Here is a 27,308-nt window from a genome sequence, read left to right on the forward strand (position 1 = left end):
GAACTTGATTTCGGTTCCGAGGCCGGATGTTTCGGTATGAAAACCTTTTTGGCAGTCTTTTTCGGTTCTGATGACACTTTTTTGATTTTCGGCGTACTGATCTCTCGGTGCCGACTCGTTTCGGTGCCGCCCTCTCGGTGCCGAGATTGCTCTGACCAGCTGTCTCGGGGTCGAGCCTGCTCTGTGCCGGCATCTCGACCGGAGTCGGATGCCTTCGACACATGCATGCCCTTTTTCGGTGCCGATGGTCGGTCACCTATTTTTCGGGTTAAGCCATGGCCTGCTGGCGGTGGAGTCCCCTGGGCTTTATTGGTTTTTCCGTGAGTTTTGTGTATTGACGTCTTTCTCACGGTTTTCGGCGTCTGTTTGGGATCGACCTCATCCGAATCCTCGATGGAGAAGGTTTCTTCTTCTTCCTCTTCCAAGTGTTTTTGTCCTGTCGGCACCGACGCCATTTGTAGTCTTCTTGCTCTTCGGTCTCTTAACGTCTTCCTCGACTGAAACGCTCGACAGGCCTCACAAGTATCTTCTTTGTGTTCTGGAGACAAACACAAATTACAGACCAGATGCTGATCTGTATAAGGATACTTGTTGTGACATTTGGGGCAGAAGCGGAATGGGGTCCGTTCCATTAGCCTTGAAGATGCACGTGGTTGGGCCGACCAGGCCCCGCCGGGGAATCTAAAACCCCGAAGGGCCACCGGAGCGCTTCAAAATTCGGTGTTGATCTGTTGTAACTAACCCGATACCGAACGCAAGCAATACAGTCGAATTTTCCGAGATTCTAACTATCTTTCCGAACCGAAACGCGGAGCGAAAAGGAACACGTCCGAACCCGATGGCGGAAAGAAAACAATCTAAGATGGAGTCGACGCCCATGCGCAATGGAGCCGAAAGGGGAGGAGTCCCTCGATCTTGTGACTCGAAAAAGACTTCTTTGAAGAAAAACAACTTGTAACACTCCGAGCCCAACACTAGATGGCGGGATGTGCACAGCATGTGAATCTGCAGCGTCTCATGCCACGAACAGATGTACACTGGGTAAGTGACATATATATATATATATATCCAAAAACAAACAAACAATTGCAAAGCAATTGACTCGTTGCACTCCAGGAGAGTTTATTACTTTATCCAAAAGTGTACTACAAACGACACCACCTACGCGTTTCGACCTCTCGGTCTTGCTCTTCCGTAGAAGAAGTATAGCTGTAAAATATAGAAAAAAGGTCAACAAAATTAATGTATTGACAAGAAAAGTCTTAGACAAAGCTTTTTTAGAGGAAAAGTGAGAGAAAATAGGGACTATGAAGCCCCGTAGTTTGCAGCTTAAACAAGCTGTGTAAATTAACACTGCTCCTTTAAAGAATAGCACTACACCAATATCCCATTATTCCTAACCAGTGGCAATTGAGCCAGTTGTCTTTTTTAAGGGGGAAGAAGGATCATGGTAGAACTGAGGTTAGTTCCTTTGTGATTTCTCCATGAAGTGTTGTTTATGATTATAGTGAACATTCCCCTGGAGGACCAAGAAAGTAACTACCTTTTGAAATGTGTGTAGTTCCTCAGTTTATCTGATATCATCATAGCTCACACGATGAGAAATTGAGTTCATTTATGTGGGAATAGCAAAAGAGATCTGACAAATCTATATGAACAGCACCCTCTAAGGTTTTACCATGCTGTGCTCCTCACTTGTTTTCCATTAAAATGTAAAGCCTGCAAGCATTCCAGTGACTGCAGCAGAGAATAAACATTCTCTTTGCCAGGTAGATGCACAGAGGGCGATATTTGTTTAACAGTAATAATCATAATCAGTCTCGTCAATCGACTGTCATCAATGGCTGAGAGGCACTCCTATTGGATTTGGCTTTACCAAATCCTGTCTCAAGCTCCTTTCTTACCACATGGTGAATGTCAGAAAAGAATTGAAGACCAGTTCATAATAAAATGTCTGTCAGTGTTCTACAACAACAACTTTCTTTCTCCTAAAGCAATAGAACTGCAAAATTGATTTTTGAAACACTAGAACATGGATACTCAAAGTACGGCCCGGGGGCCACATGCGGCCCTCTTGACATCTAATTGTGGCCCCCTGGTTAATAGCAGCACTGGGCTGCTGTACACATGACAGAGAAGGAACATTCAGAAAACCGTGAAATGCACATCATTTATTTACACGTCAACTAAAGTAATGGGAAAGAAGCAAAGATGGTGTCCTAGCCAACTTATCTTTGGGAACACCTTTAGTTTTAAAGACATCTTGCACTAAACATGTAGAGACATGATAAACATCTCTGAAAACTTTAAAAAAGTGTGCTTTATTAACATGCATTAGCGTTTTTCCATAGTACATCAGGTTATGTCACTGCATTGAGAGACATTTATTAGCAGTGATATTTTTCAAATGTGATCTTGGAAACAATCATGCTGCCCACATTCGGAAATCAATGGCATTATTCAAAGAAGAGTAATTTGTCAGGTGCACCTTGTGCATAGTCCTGGTTGTTATATAACTGGAACAACATTATAGTTTATTAAATAAACCACAAGAAAATGTATTGTACAGCGCACATCTGGAACTTGTGTATATCAAGGACTCTCATGTGATAATGAAGAAAAATGAGACAAAGTGAAATTAATCAATTGCCTAGGATCACACAATTTGGTCAAGTGGGAAGCCAGGACAGATACCAGGTTTTCTGGTTTCACATTTTGCAATTCAGCCATCAGATGAGTCTCTCTTTTCCTCTTGTGTTTCACATGAGAAGTTTATGTTTTGACTTTAAATCTTGGTGCATGAGAATAGAGCATTGGTGGCAGACAGAAGTCACACAAAGGCTTGGTTTGTTGTCCGCATCTGCTTCGCATCCCCCTACTCCCACCTTTCATCACCCAAACCCCTTCCCTGCTGGTTTAGGTGCGGCCCTCGGGCAAGCCACAGAGAGTTCTTTGTGGCCCCTGAGGAAATGTTTGTGAGCACCCATGCTCCAGAACATTGGTAGAATTGGGGTAAAGTTTACACAACCACTAGCACCGGCAAGGATGGAGAAGAATGAATAAAGGGGCTATTGAAAGGGATCACCCCAACTAGAATGGAGCTGTTGATTATTGTATAATATAATGATGCTGACTGTAGGAGGATTCGAAGACAGGCTGTGTAGTGGGATTAAGATTGAATTGTCACTGTTCATTATAATGGAAAATAGCGTGCTTTGATTTATTTGCACTAACTGTACTGCTGAAAGTTGTTGTGACTTTTTGGTTGTGTTATTTACTTACCCGAAGCTCCACTTTATACTATTGGTAATGTTGTACGTATCTGTTGCAAATCTAATGTATACTGTGGGCCACTTTTGGTTTGTCTATACATATATGCCAATAAGCAGAAGCATTAAAATAAAATCAAAGTTTATCACAAACCAGAACGAAGGATGTTAAAATCCAGTAACTTGCAGGAAAACTATGCTCTAAATACCATCACCCCCCTGAAAAATCATGCTTGCTTGAGCTGTTATTTTTTTCTGTTCTAAAAAAATGCATTGTTATGATGCCTTCGATTTAGTCTTATTATACATCTCAGTCGTTGTTAAAAGTATCTCCATTATAATTTCAGACCGAGGGCGATTAAGGCCAAAGGTGATATCTGTAATAACTGGATTAAAAGCTTTGGCTAAGTTATTTCCAAATCTGCAAAATTCCCGACTGCGTTATTAGGCAAACTGCATTAAAGCATTTTACTCGCACCTTTCTAGCCAATGCTTTACATCAAACACTACATCCACTAATCCAAATTGTATTTTAACAAATTAACATTTTACATGATGCATACTAGTTTTAGATAATGCATGGGACATACAAACCGCCCGGCGTTAGCGCAGGGCAAACCAATGCTGCTTTAACACCACTTTTCGGGTTGTGCAATACACGCTGCTGCACTAGAAGGCTGACCGTAACACTTTAACAATGAAAATGATTTGTCCATACATTTCACATGATTTCAATTTTGCTTTCAGAGTTTGTCCGAGAATCTCTTTGTTGGTTTCCAATTTGGGCATGTCAGAACAGCATGGCTACAGGACCGAGTTGGGACCTTGCCTCTCTGTTGGCTTTTGCAAAGCAGTGAAAAAGCACAGGTAGGAAATCTGAATCCCTTTGTGCTAATGTTAAATCGGCAATTTCAAGCTAAGCAGAGGTTCTCAGTTACATGTTATCACTGCATCCAGTTCTTTAAATGGGGAAAAAGTGTACGTTATCACCATACTGAATGTGCTGCGGGATGCAGCTAAGAAAGATTTAAGGGTTTGGCAAAGAGACACGACATGTAAATGCATTTTCTGATATTTGTTTTGATATCCATGCTCATACAATTCCGTTTCTGCTGCATGTGCATGCATTATGGCTTTTTACACGTGCAAAATGAGCAGTGTCATTTACTCTTTAAATTTCACATCAACAGAGAGGCTCCCATGTCTGTTATCCCTCATGCATGTGCTTGACGTCTCTCCACGCCTTAGCTCAAGGGCTCTGCTGCTCAGCATGCTTCATTCCTGTCTGCTTCCCCTCTTAATTTCAGCGATCACTTCTCCTGCTCAGCATTTCCTCATCTTTCTGCCTATCACCCTTTTCTGGTACAGAATATCCCCTACTTTGCCATCCCAGGCATTATAATAGTGTCAGTATTATTGTTTTTGCTTTCTGTTACTGATAGACTCGCAAAAAAAAACCCTCAAGTAAACAGGATTTTAAGTCGAACCTAGAGCTCTCAGTATAGCTGATTTGACCATATATCGGAGACTTTTACCATCTTGAAATTCTACCAACATGAAGTTTAGGGTTACGAAATTAAGTGGGTTGACCCCTCATAGTGTCAGGTATAGGTGAATAGATCATTTGGCAGTTTTTTGATTTGGTCAGAAAGTGTCTCTTTATGACCAACTGGGCAGGGGGGGGTTGAAGTGAGAAGACACTTGGGAGAAAGAAAGAAGGCCGTGTTCTGGTTCAGGGCTTTGCTGATCGACCACTTTTGGAGGATTAGAGGTGTATATGCTCTGGATTTCCACTGGACTCTGACTAGGGATAGCGGCGTAGCAGTGGGGAGTTGCACTGTTGTGTCCTGAGGTAGCTTTGCTGGAGTGACCCTCGAATGAGAGGCCTTTATGGGCTCCTGCCACTGCACACGCATACCCAGGAAGAGGCTGCTGACCTGAGTGGCTGGATAGTGCTGGTACCGCTTATGCTCGGCTGCTGAGGACCTGAGGGTACTTCTGTGGAACTTGTATCTCCACAGATCAGGAGAGCACCAGGGCTAGGCAGTAGGGCTTGCCCAGGGCACTAACAAAAGAGCTGCTGTTGGCTAGCAGCAGGAAGTAGTGGCCGAGAGGCTGCGGAAGGCTGAAGTCAAACTCCAAGTGTGTAGAGCAGAAGGGAAAGAGCAGCACTTGCTGAGTATGTATTAAAGTACTTTTTGTTAGACTAACTCTTCGGGCGTGGCCTCTGTAGCATATCCAAGGTCCACCTTTTCACTCTGCAACCTTTATTATGAAGGGCAAGGATTAGAGACAGGAAGCTTGGTTGTCTGTCTTCTAAAAGTAACTATCATACCTTAAGGACTGAGGAAGGAAGTCTGTGCTGCTGCTGAAGGACACAGCCAGTGGCCTGCTTAGCAAGAAGAGGACCTGCCTTGTTCAACGATAGACCGAGTACCTGAGCTCTGGACCTTGCCCCGAGGAGATCAGAGGTGCCAGGTCAGCAACTGCTGAACAGCCCAAAGTATGAGTCACTGGTGAGCGGAGCAAGCTTCCGCAACTGTTATGAAAAATCGAGTCCATGTTGCCCCGATGACTTAAGCATCTGTTTCTGCAACCTCTGTTTACTGAACATCTGCTTCTTCATATTTTGCCTATGACTCTGTGCCCCGTGTGCCTGCACCCTGCATTTGCCACGCACCTCTTTCTTCAAGTGGTGCAGAGCTCAAGCAAGACCATGCTGTACATTTTCCTTCTGGTGTGTGGTGGCCTGAGCGTCCCGGGCCACATGCTGCTGACTGCTACTACTGCTTATTGACTCCCGCCACACCATGAGATGGATGTGCTTCCCTATGCGCAGCCCTAGACTGTGTGACCACTTCTGCCACGACAGGTTGAGAAGAGCAGTCCCTGTACCTGAGTCCAATGTAGCTGTATCGAGATGACCAAGAGAGACTGAAACAAGATGTTGAACTGGGTTGTAAGAACAAGAACGGTGACAGCAGTATCTTCTGCTAGATTATTTGATGGGATTACCCCGCTGGAGACAACCTCTGATAATTGCACTTAAACCATAGGTCAGCAAGGTTACAGAGTAACCGAGCTACTGTTTCAGAAGGTTGGCATAAGAAGTTATTAAAGCTTCCAAAATATATCCCTTATGTTACTATTCTTATAGCTTTGCCTAAAAAATAACACTTCTTTCAGGTTATAATTATTGCATATTATACACGTGCTACCTAAACTAGATGTATGACCGACGCCACCTACCAAGCATAAGCCTTGCCTGCTAGACTTCGCTGCCCCCTGGAAGTCAGCTACTTACAAGGAGGTGCCCCGCATCTCAGTGAGCTTGCAGTAGTGGTAGTTGTGTGTATTTTTCTGTGGCAGCAGGAATACTTATTACAAGAATTATCTCTATGTCCTTGGGTTGTGCCGGCATCAAGCAGCTATATTAATGATACAGATATAGTAACATTTAAGATGAGCTACCTGGTACACAGCTGCCAGCATGCTGGAGCAGGACAGACATCAGCAGTGAGGAGCAAAGCTGCCTTAACAATCTTCTTTTGAGTTGTGCATTGGATGCTATACTTCCGTCTGGAAAATGGTGTTAAAATAAGGATGTTGCCAGACTGTTTCCGTTCTGTCTGCCAGCCTGCCCTTCCAAAGGGGAGATTAGCACCGAAATAAAAGAATGTTATAATGTGTGTTGTATATGAACATTTGTATTACCGTTGAAGATTTTCAGTGTTATGCCGTCACCCCTGCTTTGAATAATGGAATTTGTTTTCCCAACTATGGTGGCTCCTGATTAGTGGCCTAAAAGGGTCGCTCGCTATAGGATTAGGGGCATTCTCTTTTTGGTAGTGTGCCTGAGTAATTTTCATATGAATGATTTTATTTTTTCATTAATGATTCAGAAAATGTCGGCTGTTAATGAATAACTGCAAAAAAATGAAGTATTATTTGGGATGAAGACAGAAACGGTGCAGAGTCTGCCAGGGAAGTGTGAGCATCAAAGGAGATTTTGGGCAGCGAGCATAAGGCATATCATATCTGAGAAAGCAGGACTGCTCATCTGGTTCATTCTGCTGATGCTCCAGTTTACTGGTGGCCTTTTGTAGACGCCACAGTGACAAAAGCTTTCCCTGGCGCAGCACTGCTGCGTACTATGACTGCATTACCAAGACACGTAATGCTGAGGTTGGAGCTTAAAGCTCCTTCTGCATCCTCTTCTTTGTTTTGTTTGTTTGTTTGTGTAACTGCGATTTTAATTCCAGTCTAAGTCCCGAACATACCTTTCATGTACCCTGTCTTGTCATAAGCCATCTTCATGTCAGGCTTAACTGTAATATGTGTATCTGGGTTCCATTTTTTCTATTAACACCATAAGATTATGTCCTTATTTTGTCATTTTTCAACCTTCTTAACTTGTTTTTTTTTTTTAACTCCAGAGTGTTCCTTTTGTGTTCCATTTTATCATGCATGTAAGCCTTATTGGAATAAACTGATGTGATTTCTTTTAGTAAGATTAAAGTAAGCAAGAATACGCATGGTAAAGAATTTGTTTGCTTTTTGTCCCCAGGTCAGATTTTTTTAATGAAGATGACACTTTGAAGGAAGTTCATAAGATCAACGATATGTATGGCACACTGAATGAGGAGCTAAAGGTAAAGATGGAAGCCTCCGAGTTCTTCCGAGAGTCCGATGTGGGTGATGTCCTTGTGATGCTCATATGTGTTCCGTGTTTCATCTCCAGTGTATGCTGTTTCTCACTAAGTGCGCTTTCAGGTACCTATGGCTACCAATGTAGGATCCTCTAACAAGGAGGACAGTGGGGACTATTTAACAAAGCACCTTCTCTTTGCCTAGATAGCGGTGTCCGTACTGCAAGGTATGTGATGAGCAGGTATTGATGCAGGGGCCTTCATAGGATTACTAGAATTTTGTAAACAAACACTAGGCGTCGTCAGATATAAAAGTAGGACTAAAAACTTGTAACACCCTTTCACGTGAACCAAGAGGGCTTCAGTGACACATGCCACTAACGTAGGCAACAGTTGCCATTTGTGAAATGTTCAGATTGCACCAAAGTCTGTATGTTATGGTAAACACCATATTATTTCCCCTGTTAAATACTGGCAAGTTAATCCTGCCTAAATGTAAAGCGGGAGCAGGCATTTAACGCACATATTAATTACTAGGAGTGTTGCATACCACCCACTTCGAAATTTAGGCAGTCACTGCCTAAGCAGGGGTTTAGGCCGGGGGCAACCCACCCATAACCGGGGCGTAGAACCTCTGCTGCTTTGACATTTAATTCCATAATAGATGAACGCCATTTCTCCTACACAGTCAGACTAATATAAAGACCTGCAAAGGGGCTTACAGCTTGTTTATCTGACAGAATGGTTAATACTCTAGTTGTTTTGAATTCTTGATGTAAAGGGTATCACGGATCTGTTTCTCAGTGTTTTGCAGCAGTTGTTTTTGCTGGTTACTGAAAGGTAGAAAGTGAGGACTGTGGGGAGCCTTGATTCTTGTTAGGAATTGTAGGTTTCTTTTATAGGGAAGAGTGCTGGGGAAGATTTCTACTACCAAGGAAACAGAAGGTAGCATTGATGTACCTGTTCTCTACTATGAGCTTGAGCACCCCTTCGCCGCTACCCTTTTTAGAGGAGCACTTGAGCTCCAAGCAGGGAAGAAAATCTAGTATTCAAGCAAAACAAAAAGAAAACACTTTCACGGATGCAGGCAGGACCAGAAGCAGCCACTAGAAGAAAGTAGGTAAGTGGATTGCCAGCCCCCTGCACCATGCAGCTAAGATGGGGGAGCTGCACTGCATTGATAAGGAAGGAGGACCGGAGTAGATCTCACTGTGACGCTTGTGATTCTTTGCGTTCCCCTATTACTACTCTAAGTCTTGTGAGGCGAGTGGTTGGGCAGATTACACCAACAACTCTGTGGAGATACTGGCTGCCAAGCACAGCCAACCACTCTGCTGAACATTAAATGAACTGTGCCCTCAAATACCTGTGGAATAGTCCACTGCTGTCATATTGTAGCACCACCATGCAGTAGTGACACAATAGTGGAAATGGAAAGACCAGAGTATTAAAAGTAAATGAATGGGAAACCTTTAACAGTAGAAAACAATAAGAATGGTACTTATCTCTCTTCTGAGTGGCAAAGAAAATAGAATAGCCAAAATGGATAGCACAGGAAACGTTATGGACTTTAGCCAATGTTATTTTTTTGTACTTCATAAATTAAACATGCCTCATGGAAAATGTAGTGTTGATTACTTTAACAGTGTTAAAACTCTGCCGACTCATAAGTATAATGCTTGCTGCTGGGTCCTTAATAGATCTTAGCATCCCTTAAGATAGCTAGGATATTTTCTGTTCTAGGTTGAGAGGCCTGTCGACCTCCTGTTTCGCTGCATGAACCAGGCCGCTCAGAGTAGCTACTGTGTTTTAAAACTGTTGATGTGGTTTCTTGCTCGAGAGAGATTAATGAAAGTGCACATACACAACATTTTAATTATGGTATATAGGCTTAATAGAAAACAGCATCTGAGATGTCTGGCCACTATAGGACTCCACCTTCCATGTTCTGATAGGATCGGTTTTGGCACCTTATCTGAACATATACTCACTGGATGTATCTTGTTCAATACATATATACATACCTAATGCTTTTATATGTAACCAAACACATAGATAAAATACATATTTTGGTCATGTAAGGCGTGAGTTTTACAAATGTTTGCTTCAAAAGTAAACAATAATAATGCCATTTTTCCATTTCCATTTATTTAATTGTTATTAGCTTATCCGGCCTTAACAATAATCACACAATAGATATCAATCCCTCGAACTCAATAAAAATCACATTAAATAAAACATCTCAATAAAAGGAACTATGCTTGAATTTTTGATTTAACATGTGCCAAAATGTATCCGATTTACCATGCATTATCGTAAAACCTGATTTGACCATAATTTACATAAAAACTTAACTTATTCTAGAAAAACATTATGAGTCTAATATTTAAAATGTCTTATTATGGGACGAGTCATTTGGGGCCTTGCATTGCCTTCCAGCCATTTAATAAAAGCCCGAGGCCTAACCCAGTTTACACTACCTTGCACCGATTTCCCAAGCTAAATAGGTACGGGATAACATAGGCTATTGTGCCTGTGCCAACTGTAGGTGCATTGATAGACGTAATTTCCATGCTTCCAAGATATAGGTTGAGACCTTTGTCACAATGTATTTCTCATCTGAACGCATACATAGCGCTTCCGCCTCCTTGCACTTCCTAACTCCGGAAGTTCTGAAAAGTGGACGAAGGTACAATTTACGGAGTCTGAGCGTAAAGTGGCATAGTAAAAGGAAGTGGGAAAGTGTTTCCGGACCACCATGAAGGCATGGACAACATTCTAAACTACTCGGAGGAGCGGATTGCCATCTGTTGACCACCGCTGTCACTGGTAGTGTGCCCATACGGAATTTAAAGTAGAGAGCCCTTTTTTCCTCCGGATAAATACTGTCTATGAATAATGCTGGTTTAAGCTCTTGGTTAAACAAAATATACCGCTTGAATAAAGGGCTAAATGACTCGCACATAATCTCTGTCTTTCGCTCCCAATATGCCTTTTTTATGACAGCTAGACTAGGTCTTCCGATTTTTTCTGGATGGAGCCAAAAGTCATCCTGGCCGATAGCAGCCAGGATAGTTGAGATATGTTTGAACCAGGGCAGTTTCCGATGGTTTTGCAGCTTCATGATATCCTTAAGTACGTCTCTGAATGGTTTAAGAGCCTCTTTTGTCCAAATACGGATCCAGTATCTTACTGGAGCCAGAGCGATGTAGTCCTCAACCTTTCTCATCTGTAGATCAATTCTTATTGCGTTCATTGGTGTAGCATTACCTAGACAAAGTAATTGGCGTAAAAATTTGTTCTCGGTTACTTGTATTGATGGAATCTTTCTGAATCCCCAGATCTCTGCGCTGTAAAGTGCTGCGGCTCTTGCTTTTGTTTTGTATGCAAGCAGTGCGGAGCTCACGGAGTGATTGCCTGTAGCCTTTGCAAATCTGAGTACTGCTCCGGCTTGTTGGGCCAAGGAAATTCTGCTTTTGTAGATTTGTGGTTTCCATGTCTGTTTTTCATCTAATCTGCAGCCCAGGTAATCATAGGTGGCCACTCAGGCCAAAGGCTTATTATTTACCCTAAAAGTCGATTGCAACGTCTGTTTTTGGTTGAGAATCATAAACTTTGTTTTCCCCTCATTGATTACCATGCTCCTTGAGGTACAGAAAGATTCGAAGCCCCTAAGTAGACCATGCATTGCTATCTCTGTTCTTGCCAGTAATACGGCGTCATCAGCAAAGAGCAAGATAGGTATACTTTCATTGGCTAGTTTTGGCACGTCCAGATTTAATTCCTTCAAAACTTGACTTACTTTATTTATATAACAATTGAATAAGGTTGGGGCCAAAACGCAGCCTCGTTTTACACCTCGCTCAATTGGAATTTTGGCCGTATAATCATTTCTCGTAGAATATCTGACCCTGGCAGTATTTCCTGTATGCAATAGAATTAGCAGCCTTAAGATTTTTCCCTGTATGCCCATGTCCGACAATAGCTGCCATAATGTTTGGCGATTTACGCTGTCGAAGGCTGTTTGGAGATCCACAAAGACCAGGTATAATGGACAGTTTTTAAGGGTGGCGTATTTAGCACAGATCATGTTTAGCTTAAAAAGTTGGTCTGTTGTACTTTGGCCTCTCCTAAAACCAGCTTGGTGTGTTGATATTAAATCTCCGTCCTCTAGCCATTGGTCTAGACGCGACTGAATCAATTTGGCAAAAATCTTTCCAACACTATCAAGCAGTGAGATAGGTCTATAATTGCTCACCATGTCCCGAGGCCCTTTTTTGTGAATTGGAACGATTATTGATTCCTTCCAAGAAGGAGGGATTACCTCGTAATGCCAAACACTGTTGAATAGACGGGCTAGAGCAGGTAACCATAACGTTAGCTGGTTACGGTAAGCATCTGAAGGGATGCCATCTGGGCCTGCAGCCTTATGCGGCTTTTGAAGGAGGATAACTTGTTTAATCTCTTTTTCACTGAATTCCGGTATTAACTTCATTGCACGTGGAATAACGTGGGCTACTTGCGTGGAATTTGTGCTGGAAAATTCGTTAGAGACTAGTGCATTCTGGGTTCCGTTTACCGATCTAAAAAGACAATTTGAAGATGTTGCATGGGTCTTTTGAAGAGGAAATACTTTGCTTAATCTTTGATTTCTGCCTCCCAGCCCTTGAGTGATGATGTTTGGGTTAATGGTCATCCCTGGTTCTGTCTTGGCCACTTCCTGATACAAGGCAGTAAAGTGCTTTACCCAAAGTTGAGGGTTAATATTCAGTTCTAGGTTTTTCGGGGGGCCTTCGCATCCCCACCTGACTATCTCCCAAAACTTTTTGGGGTTCCCTGCCGTATTGCTTGCAGTAAAGTTTTCCAAAGTTTATGTGGAAATATCTTCCTTTTGTATCTTAATAATTTTTTGTACTGTTGCCTACATCCATGAAAATGTTGCTCGTTGGAATCATTCAAGTGCCGGTTCTTCAGTGCTTGTGATAAGGTCTTTTTTAGCTTTAAACACTCTTCATCGAACCAGCCCTCCATCATTTTAGGATTGATTTGAGGATGCTTGATCTTTTCCTTTTTTGTTTGCAGTAGCAAATTATTAAAGTTATGCAGGAGGGGTATAGCGTCATTATCTGATGGGTTTAAGAACGTGCTAAGTAATGACAACCAGGTTTGGCTGGGAACACTCATATAAGGTTCATCCTCATTTGACCTTAATATGTTTTTCCTGTTTGGTCTCATAGTTATTGTTAGGCTATTTCCGTTGAATGGAGACTCCGCCTTCCCTGGGCTCGCGTCCGGATGGACTATCTCCGTTAGCAGTGGGTCGTGATCACTCTCGATTCTGTCCCTTATTTCCATATCGATGACATAATGCCAGGCTTCGATGTTTATTGCCATATAGTCAATTATGCTTTGCCTTTTTCCAGTTCGAAAGGTAGATTTAAAGGTTTTATCTGACTTTGTTCTCCCATTTAATGTGCGAAGTCCTCCTTCTATTAATGCTTCAAAGATTAATTCTCCTTTCTTGGAGTCATTACAACGTTGGATAAGAGGCGTTGGGATATTCCAAGCATAATCTTCCTCTGCTACTTGTTCGTCCCAGAGGATAGAATGAGGTTTAGTGTTGAAGTCACCACATATCAATAAAAAGGTTTTACAAGGTTGGAGAGAGCGATTGTTCGTGTGACCTGGTACTGGGTTCCTACGATCCATGGTTCTTTTGTTTAGGATATGTTCTTTAAGGAGCCGCACCCCTGGCATAACTTGAGCCCGGCTGATAGGTGGGAAGTACACATTTACTATTTCGAGTGACCATTCCTCGTATTTGACTGCGAGCGTCTGGATTCCCTTGCTTTGTACGGTGTGAGTTACTACGGAGTTCCTCAGTAATGAAGTTCTAATCCAAATACTCAGACCTCCCGAGGGTCTTCCTTTTTTTTGCTTAATTGCAGGTGAGTGGAAGGTGGCGAACCCGTCTAGGTCAATAGCATGAGTAGACCAAGTTTCTTGGAAGCAGCTGATGTCTTGTTTTTTAATAAATTCAACCCAGTCTTTATCTTCCATTTTGTTTTTTAAACCTGCTATGTTCCAGCTTAGAATTTTTAATATGGGACTGATTTTATTTTTTATGTTCGAGTTATCCATTTTTTGCTACGAGCTTTTAAATGATTGCTCTTTGCAATTCTGTAACTGTGGGGGATTACCCCTACTGTTTCTAGGGGAATTAGCTACCAGGCAGAACCTCATATTACTCAAGTTTGTTCGTTCAGGGAGTTGTTGTTTGGAGCTGATTGCTCCCTGAAGTATCGAGCCAGAATTGCCTTTTGCCTCTTGCCTACGCATCATGTTTCGGTCTGTAGCTTTTTCAAGAAGTATTGTTGGATATAGTTCTTTTTGCGGAGTAGCAATGGATATTCCCCAGGTCTTCATCGTGTTTGAACATTTTAAGATCTGTTCTGCTATCCAAGGTGAGGCCCAGACTGTTTCTGTTGATTCCCCGTTCTCTAATTCTTTTTTTGGTATGAATCTTACTAAAAGGAGATCTTTAGTTGTTACATTCTGTAAGGCTGGCAGGGAGTTGACAAGACATAAGATGTTAGACCTGTTCAGGATGTCGTGACTTCCTCTTGAGGAGTACTCAGGCATGAACAAGATCGTGGCTTCGGGCTTTTTAGTTGTTTCAGACCGGATCACAGTGTGCCCGCCACCTTCCTGCGACAGTCTTCCTTGGAGTTGGGTGTTCTCATTTTGTCTGTCTTGAGTGGTAGCTGCACGACTAGTAGGTGTTCGATTTACCTGGCCTTTTTCCCTCCCCAGTTGCACTTCTTTGTTCCTTTGTTCTTCGTAGGGTTGCCTTTTTGGAGGCCAATTGTCCCTTTTTCCTTTGATTTCATTGGTTTCCAGGTCCAGTGCTGGGCGCGATGGTGCAGGCGAATCAGTGATCCACCCAGGCTGGTTGCTGAGATTATAATTTCCAGGGCTGCCCTGAGAACAATATTTTGCCTTTGTCCGGGGTGCGGGAACTGGAGCTGTTGTGTTGTCCACGCACATGGTTGTTCTTATACTTTGTTCGTTTCGTATATACTCTGGGGTCTCTGCCCTTCTATTTTCGCCTTTGCTATTATCTTGTTCTGCCCCCTCACTAATGGAGTTCGGAGGCTGCTGGCATTTTCCGTAGTGGTCTTCTACTATGTTTGAGTAGTGTACCTGAACTAAATGTTCAGTTTTTGTAGCTGGGAGGTGCTTATCGATACAAATGCTAGGTTTGGATGTTCCTGGGCTCCATTTGGGTTGTTCGTTGGCTGGAGGATCATTTACCTCGTTTATCCCATGATTTGTTCCAGGGTCTTTTCCGGACCACCTTTCTTTGTCTAAGTCATGCCCAGATGCTTGGTGTCCCCTGGGGCCAGTGGGTATGCGGTTTATATGGGAATGGTGAGTGCAACTTTTGTCGCACAATAATCCGGGATTTTTATTTATAAAGTTAAAAACTTTATCAGTGGGTTTCTCAAAACTCTCCGACTTAATGCTTTTATCTTTATACTGACGTTGGGCGCTCTCATCACCTGTGTTCCTGATCTCTCCTATAAGGCCTATCTGTTGTAACATGTTTAAGGCCTTTCCTGCTGGTGCTTTTTTTTTTCCTCTAGCTTTCTTCCATGTGTTTTTCCATCTGCCTGTTAGTTGAGGCCTTTTACCCGGTGGCCTTTTTTCTACTGTGTTTGGGACTTTGCTTCCAAATTCAGGACTTCCATTTGTTCTCTCCCTCTTAGGTGTCTGATTTTTTGCATCTGGATAGTTCTCTCGTCCTGGGCCGAAGTGCCTTTCTATATTTTCTTTGTCTGCTGGCCCTTCAATTAAACTAGATTCTGTTTTTCCTAGCTCGTGAATGCACCCCTGTGTGCTTTTAAGGTTGTGTTTGCAGTCTTCGATTATGTCTTTGATTACTTTTGGGACTTCCAATAGTTTTTCCAGCAGTGGTCCACAAACTTGTCCATTTTATCGGCCACTGCTTGATGCAACAGGTTTTCCCTAATTACGCCCTCTACTAGGGCCATCCTGTAATCTATAGACTGTATTGAGGATGTAAGTTGTTTGGTCAGTTCAAGTTGATCATCAAATTTTTGAGACTGGGCCATGATCGTTGTTGCGATTGAGCCCAGTGTTGCACATATAACTTTCATGATACTAAGAATTGGTTGGTCTAGTGAGAGGTCATCTCCATTTCCACTTTGTTCGTTGGTTATCTGACCTTCTGGATTTTTACCTTCCTTTCCTCTGTGGCCTATGATTATACTACCTTCCAGGAAGTTTAGATCTTCTGATGTTATGCTGTTTAGTTGAGGGTCTGTGTTGCCAATAACGGAGTTGTCGAGTGAGGACAGCTCCAGACTGAAAGAACTACTGTTGAGTCTGCCCAGCATTAAATTAGTTTTAACAATTTGTCTTCCGCAGTGAAGCTGTGGCGCTGGGGTTTTATGGGTCTGTTTAGATGGTGAGCAGTCTGTTTCTGGACCCATTACATTTTGGAGTGCTGTGAATTCTGCTTGGGCACATTGTGGAGAGGATGTTAGTGAAAAATTCCCGGAGTTCAATAGTCCCGTTTGGGGGTCAGGATAAGGTGAATCGTTGCCTTTTCTTTGCTCTCCCGAAAAGTTGCTCCACTTTGGGGGGTTATTTAACTCCACTTCACCATCCCCAAGAGGATTACTCATTGGGCAGAATAATTGCGATAAACCAACCGGTTGCTGTTGCTGCTGAAGTGGGCGAGTATCCTGGAGCCCGGTCGCTGGTAGCTCCAGTTCACCCCCCCCCCATGTTGTAGCCACCCACTTCCCCCGATGGCTGTGATCGGAGGCCACTGGCTTTAGGACTTTGCGTTTGCGGCTGTTCTGAGTTCAAGTTCACTTGGTTGTAATAGTTAGTGATAGTGTTTGTTTTTGGTCTAGTTTTCCTTACTCCCGTAGATCCACCCGGGCCCGGGTGCGTCGGTGTATACTTATGTCCCCTGCACAGAGGAATTAGAAGGCCCCCCACAGTTTCGCCTACAGTTTCTCCTGCATTCGGTAGGGCACCCCCTATATCGTCAGAGTCAGTATGGGCTGGCAAGCAAGGCAGTGTCACCACTTCTAATGTCCCGCCTGAATCTTCTCCTGGCTCGGAATCGCTTTTGTTGGCGGGAGACCCGAATTGGACACCCTCTGCTGTGTCTGCTGTGTCCTCACCTAGGTTTGCGAATCCCCCCTGGGATTGCTGGATGGTTCTGGGGTCCTGGTCCTGGTCCTGATCCTGGTTCTGGTCTAACCCTAGGCTTTGTAGACTTTTGAGCTCCTGCTCTGATCTTTGGGAATCCGCTAGGTGAGTGAGCGCCTTGTTGGCCTCCCTAGCCTTCTTTGTTTTTCCTCTTGTCCCAACCATCCTCCGGTTACCGTTCACTGCTCACCGTTCACCACTCACCGCACCCCTCCCCTTGGCTCCTTGGTTCCTTACCGGGTTCCTTCCTTGCTTGGTCTTTAGAAGAGACCACCAACAACAACGACAAGTCCCAGTCCAAGTCCAAGTCCAAGGCCAAAGGCCAGCTAGGGCCAACTAGGGCTATGGCTAGAGCTGTTGCTGTGGCTGCGGCTGGTTGAGGCTGGGTGAGACGACGTGGCGCGGTTGAGTACCGATGCCGGAGCCGAGGGCAGGGGCAGGAGCAGGGGAGGAGCAGGAGCAGGAGAGGGGTTCAATGGCCAGGATGGACTCCCTCCCCCCCACGAAGTCTGCTTACCCGGTCTCTCCCGGTCAGTCCCGGTCAGTCCTCACCCGGTCTGCTCTCCCGCTCAGCGTCTTTTCCAGGAGGGGCTGCAGGAGGTCACAGGGGTCCACAGGGGGACGGCAGGACTCCTTCTCCTTCTCCTTCTGGCTCCCTTTGACTCTGGCTTCTGGCTTTCCGGCTCCTCCAGCGCCCAGGTTACGCCTGATCCTGCCAGAATGCCAACCCACAGCCGGGGCGCACAGAGATCCTCTGACCCCCAAAGGCCGCGGCAACTCCGTGCTCCGTGCGTGAGCCGACCGGCAAGAGTTCTCCTCGGGTCCCCAAAAGCAGCAATAGCGGTTGTGGCAGTAGCGGCAGTAGCGGCCGCGTTCGGCAGCGTTCGTGCTCCGCGCTGCACTCGGCGCGACGTGAACCACCCGGCGCCTACGTGTATCCAATCTTGAGCTCGGCAATCACGCTATCCCCAGGTCCAACAAAAAACATCATCATGTTTAATAATAATAATGCAAATATTGGCACCAGTGAATCCCTAGTTAATTATCGATCATTCTATATGACTTTGCATTAACTTCAAGAGCAGCCAAAAGCCATTCATTCTGCTTACTTAAGTATTATTTATTTTTATTCTTTTCATTGGGGTAAAATCAAAGTAAAACATCCAATTCATTGGAACAACATGCACATGCCACTGCACTTAAAGATGGAGGGTCTTGCTTGTAGAGACAAGCTCAAGAAGTATTAGTCGATAGTCATGTTACCCTCCACTTTGCCACTTGCCTTCTAATTCTGAAACAGTCAGTCCCACCAGTGTAGGAATGTGTCTTCTTAAGATATGATAAAGCAGCAGAACAAAGGCAAAGTAGAGAACTGCATTTTTGCTACTCTCAGCTGGCAAGTTTATATGCTTGCATACGTCCAATTCCAGCCCACCTTACCCCAAAATGCATATAGTCTCTTGTACCAGAGTTTATAAGAGGAGCTTTTGTGTCACTAGAGAAAGGGCTTTCAATGACGAAACAATTCAGTTCTTTATAAAAGGAGAAATAAGTACTCTAACTGCTCACCTGCTTCGTTAAAGAAAGCTCTCTGCAGGCCTGTCTTTCCTAGTGCTTGAAGAGAGTCAGTACAAATAGTACGAAATTGGATGGAGGCAGTATTAAGTGCTTTCTACAGTCCCATGAATGTTTGGTCAAATTTCTAGCATGATCTGAATACTGTACGGGTGTTTTGTGAACTTGTCTGAAGCCGTGTCCTCCACAGTAGCAGATGCAAGCCTTAGACATGTCAGAATGGGCAAACGTTGACAGTTGTCTAAAAATAAAATATGGATTTAAGCAGCAGAAGGAGGCTGAAAAAACCCTATAAAGTTTAACATCTTTCTTGAAAATAGCGTAGAGATGTTTTCATTAATAAGAGTAAACATATTTATACTGATGATGCTGAAAGTAATGTAAACTGGCAACACTGGGCAGACATTAATTATTCCTTCACTTGCCCACATACCTAATCAGCACAGCTATTTAATGATCTGAGGATTCCCAACTAGACATCGGGGAGTACTAAAAACATCATATGCATGTGTGAAGTTCCAGGACTGGAAAATTATCTAGTATTGTTCTATTATAAATACCCACAACTTTCTCACATTTACAACACAGTTTATTATCACCTTTCGTAGAATTGTTCAAATCTGCAGAGTATGTTAATACGTCCGTGCTATATATATATAGAGAGAGTGTCAATGCTTGATGTTGTACACCTGAACTCCCACAGGAACTGGACTCATTTTCCAATCTGAAATAAACCAACGCCTGTTTTATCTATTCTTTATATCTGCCTTCCTAGCCTGCACCATGCTTCAAAACTGAGTAAACCACTCACACCGTTCAAATGAGCTGGACATTTAAAGACTGTAATGTAAAGCGAATGAAAAGTCATGAATTGATGTATTTAGTTACCAGTAAGTAAAAATACCCCAACCAAAATTAAATAGTGTTTAATATAGGCAGCTATATAGGCAGAATTTACATTTATGCTGTGTTCATCCCAATGTTATCACTCGCAGATACCAATCATAAACCCAACTCCATAATCTTATGGTGTTCTGTAACTATGGGGTCAACCACTTAACCTAGGTTTGCAGCAGACCTGGAATCTGTAATAAGTAGAAAACATCACTGGAAACATCTGCAGCCCTTTTGCCTGTGAACTAACAAAGATAATTTACTAAACAGCCACGTTAGGCTTAAATGAGCAGCATTTGGAACACAACCGCTTCTATCTTAACTTCTGACATTTCATAACTTGTTTAGGTCTTTTGTTTATTGAAAATAATGCTACGTGCTGGGGTCGCTGAGATTGCTAGGTGAACGCATCCCCTTACCACATGCTACATCCAGGATTCTTATTCAATCACAAACATATGCCCATCTTGATCCGACAACAAAGATACCCTTTAAAATTCGAGTCTTCCTGTGTTTCTTGCAGAAGACATGTATAAAGGTGGAGGCAAGTGAGAGATCCGTGGAAGGCCTGCTCATCGACATTACGAGGCTAAAGCTGGAAATAGCTGAGAAGAAAAAACTGCGAGCATCACAGGCATCAGGTAATAACAAACATCCCCTGTTAGTAAGAATCGATGTGCCTGGGAATATCGAACAAAGGAATGTTGTAGAATTTTAATACTGTAGACAAATTATAGATGGGCAAAATTTCAAAAGTTAAGTGCATAGGGAGGAAGTATATATGTACTATTCCTACTACAACATTTACGTGCATTGATTTTATATATATATCTATATAATCTCATCAAGATACGTATATGTTAAGTATAGAAAATCTATGCATACATACCTTTCTAATTTTGTTCCTCGCTATTCTGTGTACGATATTAAGGTTCCACAATATTCCCTCTTAAAATTTAGTAAGCACATTGTAAGAAACACATTGTAATCTAATAAGTCAAGGAAATGTTAATGTTTGCTTGAGTTAAAAATGCCACCTCTGCTCGGATGACAGTGGTACTGCACGTACCATTGTTCTGTTAAATTGACAAAATATATGTTTGCAAGATGAATCTGTAATGTAACTCTGTGTGGTGTGAACAATGACGCCACCCTGTGCCCGGACACCTTACAGTACAGTAGTAATGTCAGTGGCTCCAATTTGCTAGCATGGAATTGCAAGCCACTGCGCTAAGTGCTAACTTCCATTTAGGACCACCAAATATATTACTCCAAGGTTATCAGACTAAGGGCCTGATCAAAACTTTGGAGGAAGGTGTTAATCCGTCCCAAATGTGACGGATATACCACCAGTCATATTACGAGTCCATTATCTCCTATGGAACTTGTAATACGGCTGGTGGTATATCCGTCACATTTGGGACAGATTAACACCTCCTCCAAAGTTGTAATCAGGCCCTTAGTGCTAAATTATACCTGACTCATTGCTGAGATCGGATTTAGGGTAACTTTTAATAGGAAGGTGACTTTAGAAAGTCACCACTTTGTTACCTAAAACCTTTGGTAGCCCTTCCTGACTGTCCTCCCCTGTTGTCCCCAAAACAACTTGCTGCCCCCCACTAGGAAGTGTAAAGCACCCCTTGGTACAATGAACAAAGGAACTGTTGATGGGAGGAGGTGTGACCTCCTCCAGCTGGATGGCTACAAGGGGGTGGCCACAAATGGCCCAACTTCAAGGAGGCTACTATCTCAGTGAAGCAAATGACAATCACACATTCGCCTGTTCACTCCTTTGTACAGGCAGACAGGATGGCATCTCCACCAGAAGGAGAAACCCAATTGTAGAACCAGTTTTCACAGAGGAGTGGTTACTTTTGCTGGGTGTACCCTTGAGGTGCGCACAGAGCAGTGCTCAGGGAAATACCTGAGCTTCTTGTATTCAGGTAGAAAACAGTACTCTTGGATTGGTGTTGACCAATCCCCCAGGAAGTGATGTAAAGTGGCAAGGGTTGCCCAAGGGAACCGTTGGCCCACTGACTAGTGCATCTGTCCCTCCCACAAAGGTGGCATAAAAGTGCCACCCCTTGCATTTAGTCCTCTGATCACTACTAGACTGGGAAGATGAGGCTGCACCAAAGACTGGACTGCACCTGCTGCACCCAAGGGACCCGCAAAGAGAACTGTGTCCACTTGTGAAAAAAGAGATCCACTTCTGCCAGGACAGAAGAAGTGATTCCAATGGCTAGGTGGCTAGCCCCCAGCTATGCATCATGACTACAGTAGCTAAAGAAGCCTGCATGCTTGAGATCCCAGCTGGCTAGTAATGCCTGCCTGCTGCAGGACACCACAGTGCAACCTCAGAGACCGAATCTTGACTGTCACAATGTGCCTCCAAGGTTGTCAGACACGCGACTGAGGTCAGAGTAGACTCTGAGCCTCAGACAAAAAAGATTTACGTATATGTAACTGCTGTAACCCAGAAACCAGTGGTAACTGGACCTGCACTGGGCTCCACTAGTGCCTGGTGGGAGAGCTAGTCCTGAGGCTGGAGACAGCCCCGGAAGTTTGTGGACCCAAGGGTAGCCCCATGAAGACTCATTGTTTTTTCATAATTTTGCATCCCCAGCATCAGGACCATTTCTTTGCTGGACCACCATAAGGAATACAAATGCAATTAGAACTCAGATTGCTGGACACAACAGGCAACTGTCTCTGTGGATCTAAGTGGCCCCTGTGACTGGGTCTCCATCTGTTGTCACCCATCCACGAGAATTCTGGTGGCCATTCTGGCCAGTTAGCTCAGAACTCTCTAAGCCATTTGCAATGATTTATTGAGTTTTAAGGATTGAACTATAGTATTGTACTTCCACTTAGAGAAATCATATCTATGGTTTCTCGCAACAGATTTCTGCCATTTTTGTGTCTATTTAAAGATTGAAAAATATACCATATTTTTATAAATCGGGTGGGATTTATATTGTGTTGTATTTATAACTTCCTTTTATTAAGCCTGACTGCTCTTGTGTCACAGCTGCCCAGAAGTGAGCTAAGGATTTTAATATGGATTCCAACAGGATCTGATGCAGAGTGTGACATTTTTATTTGGTGGGTGTGATCTCACAGTCACACCACTTAAAAATTAAGGCTCCCATAGTTCTGTTTTGACTGATTTTTACAGATGAATAGACAGAAAACAGTCTATTGTCCTTTCTGTATTTATTTCTAAATAAGAAAAAATAAAAAGGTATTTTTTTAGACGATTCTGACTACCATCTATCATAGTAGTTCAACAGGTAGGCACAGTGACCGGTATGTAGTTAAACCAAAAAAACACAGAGAAAAGATTTCCTAAAGATGCTTAAATAACTTCGGCAGTAGAGCTGTTTACTCTGTTCTGCAATGCAGATGATTTCAGGTGACTGCATTGTACTGTAAATGGTTTAAACTCATGAGACCTTCAAACATGAGTAAACATTGGTCAGATTAAATATACATGGAAATATACCAATTGCAGCTTTTATTTTGTTTACACTAAGCACCAAATAATATAGATAAATACAGATGGAAATGTAAAAAAAAAAAAAATACCATGAAACCGGACCAACCTAATAATAATCCAGTTTCTTACACATTTGCATCTTGAATCCTTTTATTTTTTAGGTTCATGTTTAGATAATTAGTAGCTAAATGGGCCACATTACAAAAGAACAATATATTCAACAAGTGCTTCCAATGGGAACACAATGACCATGTGCATGCACTCTGAAAGTAAGAAGAAACATTTTGACTTTGGCATGTTGGCTAGACTTACTTCGAATATAAAAGCCTTTGAATAGGAGGTGAAAGATGGACACTTGGTGGAAAAGGCTATATTTTCAGCTTTGAACCTAAAAGCAGGACAGAACCAAAGGCTCTTTTAAATAGAACACTAGTTACAGGCAGAATCCCCACCCCCAATCTGTGAATTACACAGTCATTTACGAAAATACTTTATTTAGAGCGTCAAAAACATTGCACCATACAATCAGTACTGAAAGTAACCCAACTTCATGGTCCATGGAATTTTTCTACCAAAAAAAGCCAACGTCTTCAATGTCATTGACCGGCGCAGCTAAACTGGCATTGGTCACACTTCGAAAGTAAAGAACACTGCTAACACCATAAATATTTCAAGCACAGCATTTTGATGGCAAATTATTTCAGCACCCAAAGGGCCAACACCCTTCTATTTTTTTAAAGAAACATTCTTTCTCTGCCTATATTTGAGTTAGTGCTATCACAAAGGAAGAGTGTCCCTGAAAAAGATAAGTTAATGGAGATTTTCTTAGCTTTAGTGAAAGAAAGTCTTGATTTTATTAAAGACACAGAGGGGAGTATTATGCTATCTTCTCTTGCTTTAATTTAAACAGCAGCCAAAAGACTACAACTCCCAGCATTCCTAGCTGGGAAACTACAGAAAATATGCCACAAAGTACCAACCAATCAGGACATCAGGTTAGTATAAACATCTTGACTGAGAGCAACAAGTCCTCTTTTCTTGCAGAGCAGTTAATTAACTCTGAATAATGGGAAAATGAGAATCAAAATACAAGCTATCACAATGGTGAAAAAAGCTTCTAGATGATAGATAACACTGAAAGTCTTTTGATCGAGGTCCCTAGTCAACATCATATCCTGGAACCCTTGAAAGAAGGACAGCTTGTGCGCCTTTCCTGTCAGACCAGCCGAAGCGTTGAACTGGAGAGGAAGATGCCTTTTAAGACGTCTGGTTAGGACTGGCAGTTGTACCTGATAAAACAAATGGAGGGTTAAAGAAAGTGGAGGGATAATACTCGCCTCTGTGTCTTTAATACAATCAAGACTTTCTTTCACTAAAGCTAAGAAAATCTCCATTTTATTACAAAACACGTAGGCTCCTATTATGCTAGTCCAAAGCATAGAAATTAACTGGCCACATGAGAGACCGGTTTACAATAAAACGTTCTGAAAGTTGAAACATTTGACCAGTCGGCTGATTTGAGAATGTCAGCTAAACTCAATCCTGTCCAGAAGGCCTAGGATGCCATAGATCCTCTGGTGGAATGAGCCCCAAAAACAGAGATGTCAATGCCTGCCAAATTCATGATCCATTTTACCCAGCAGGCCATAGTAGTGGAAGAGACAAGGTTATGCGGGGACCTAAAAGAGATGAGAAGTTGAGTTTCAGATGACTTTCTCAAATCATTAGTTCATGAAATATACTCTCAAACAACTTCCCACACATAAATTTGTATGATCTGGAAAATATGGATAAAATACCGACATCAAATTAGTTTTTGTTCTTCTTCGTACCTGAAAGAAAACACCTGCAGCAGTATACTGAACAGAGGTCACATCTAAAGCTCTAACATCAGAAATACGTTTCAAAGAAACTAAACAAAGAAGGATAGTAAGCTTAGCAGAAAGAAATTTGAGGGTTAAAAGGGAATTAGGTTGTTGTGAAAGTGAAAATTGCAAAATAACTAACATCCCACATAGCATTATACTTAGGTAAAGGAGGCTTAGAAAACTGTACTCCCTTTAAAAGGCTACATATTAAAGGATGTTCTCCGACCGGTTTATTGTTAACTCAAACATGTTCAGCAGAAATTGCAGACCTATACATATTAACAGTTGTATATGCTCTACCCTGAGCTGCCAGAGAGGCTAAAAAAATTGACAATAAGAACTACATCCGCTGAAAAGGGATCGGCACCCCTGACCAAACACCAATTATGCCATGCTGACCAGGCTGACTTGTAGGCCCTGGTTGTTCCGGGAGCCCAGGCCTGACGGATGAAGCTTGCAGCCTCCTACGAAATTCCTGGGTTCTCAAGGAAGACCCGAAAACATCCATGCCACTAGTTGAAGAGAATGATTGATTATTAGATTGTGAGGCATTCCCAGCGGATTCAATAGGAGGGAGGGAAAATGAGGAAGGGGAATTGGGAAGTCTATTAACAACTCTAGAGCGGAGGGGAACCATGGTTGACCCTGCCAAAAAGGAGTGATTCACAAAATCTTCGTGGATTGGCTTCAGATGTGCACCAAGACTCTGGAAATCATAATGAAAGGAGGAAATGCGTAATTTGTTTGATTGGACCAGTCCTGTTGAAAAGCATTATTAGCTAACGCCTGAGGGTCCGGTCTGCATCTGTAAATCTGAGGGAGCTGAGAATTCAAACGAGAGGCAAAAAGGTCGACAGAGAAAGGACCGAATCTGGAAGAAAGATTTCTTAATACAGAAGGGTGAAGATGCCAATCGCTGCAGTCCCGGAGATATCTGGAACACCAATCTGCGATCGTATTCATGTTTACCGGAAGGTATTCTGCTTGAAGGTGAAATCTGATTCTGGAGACAAAAGTCCCATAGACTCTTTGCTAACTCGGCCAGAGGTTTTGACCGTGTGCCTCCTAGATGATTTATATATCGGACCGCCGAGAGATCGTCGATCCGGAGGACAATAGAACAACTTACCTTGTCTTTGGCAAACGTTTGGATCGCAAAGTAACCTGCAAGAATCTTTAAACAGTTTATAACAGTTTATATGCAACGACAACTCCTCTTTTGACCATAGACCTCCAGCCGCGAACTGACCACATCTTGCGCCCCAACCAGTCTGACTTGCATCGGATTCTAAGACAAGATCTGGTGCTGTGGAGAAAATTGCTCTGCCGTTCCAGGCGTCTAGATGATCAAGCCACCATTGAAGTCCGACACGAGAATCGTGATCCAGAGAGACCAAGTCCTCGTACCCGAAACTTTTGTGAAGATGTAGAATTTGTAACCTTTGGAGCGCAAGGTAATGAAGGGGACCTGGAAATATAGCTTGAATAGACGAGGCTAGATGACCGATTACGCGAGCTAGACATTTGATTGTAAGTTGTGCTTTGTTCAAAACCAACAGGATTTCCTTTTTTATGTGAGAAATCTTCTGGATTGGAAGCTGAAGGGTGGCTTTGACAGAGTCTATAAGAAAACCTAAAAACTCCATCTGACGAGAAGGAATGAGATTGGACTTCTCTTTGTTTATGGGAAAACCTAGGCTTTGGAGGCGCAAAGCAAAATTCTCTAATTGCTCTGTGAGAATGGACCTGTCCTGGTGTAAAACGAGAAAACCATAGGCCTGGCACCTTGAGCTCTCATGTGTGTCACCAGTGGCTTCAACACCTTGGTAAAACACCATGTAGCTGAAGAAAGACCGAAGGAGAGGCATTTGAATTGGAAGAATTGATCCTTCCATTGAAATTGAAGACATTTCCTGAAAGATTGATGAATTGGGATGGAAAGATATGCATCTTGGAGATCTAGATGAATCATACAATCATTTTCCAATAACAAGTCTTGAAGATGGAGAATAGTTTCCATCTTGAAATGATGGTATACTACGAACCTGTTGAAAAGTTTCAAATTTATCACTGGTCGATATTGTTCTTTTTTGGATTAGAAATAAAGTACTGACAAAAACCTAAAGGATGAGGGGAGCAAACTTCTATAGCTTGTTTGAGTGTAAGGGAGTGAATCTCTTGAGAGAGAAGTTCTTCTTGATCTTTGGAAAAAACAATGGTTTTGGCCGACAATGTTGGACCGGAGTGGAATAAAGCTCTATGCAATAACCTGACACAGTTTGCAACACCCACGGACCTGCTGTTA

General features: G+C 42.8%; 1 protein-coding gene across 2 annotated transcripts in view; it reads left to right on the forward strand.

Moving 5' to 3' along the window:
• ABRAXAS1 (abraxas 1, BRCA1 A complex subunit) overlaps nt 1-27,308 on the forward strand; it is a 122,464-nt gene that overhangs the window by 70,315 nt on the left and 24,841 nt on the right. For both annotated transcript variants that reach the window (XM_069236349.1, XM_069236356.1), the window contains exons 6-8: nt 4,017-4,136; nt 7,837-7,921; nt 20,160-20,277. In XM_069236349.1, coding sequence (XP_069092450.1) covers nt 4,017-4,136; nt 7,837-7,921; nt 20,160-20,277 — 323 coding nt within the window. The remainder of the gene's footprint in view (nt 1-4,016; nt 4,137-7,836; nt 7,922-20,159; nt 20,278-27,308) is intronic.

Source organism: Pleurodeles waltl, chromosome 1_2 (assembly GCF_031143425.1).
Source record: "Pleurodeles waltl isolate 20211129_DDA chromosome 1_2, aPleWal1.hap1.20221129, whole genome shotgun sequence".
In the NCBI taxonomy this organism is placed as follows: domain Eukaryota; kingdom Metazoa; phylum Chordata; class Amphibia; order Caudata; family Salamandridae; genus Pleurodeles; species Pleurodeles waltl.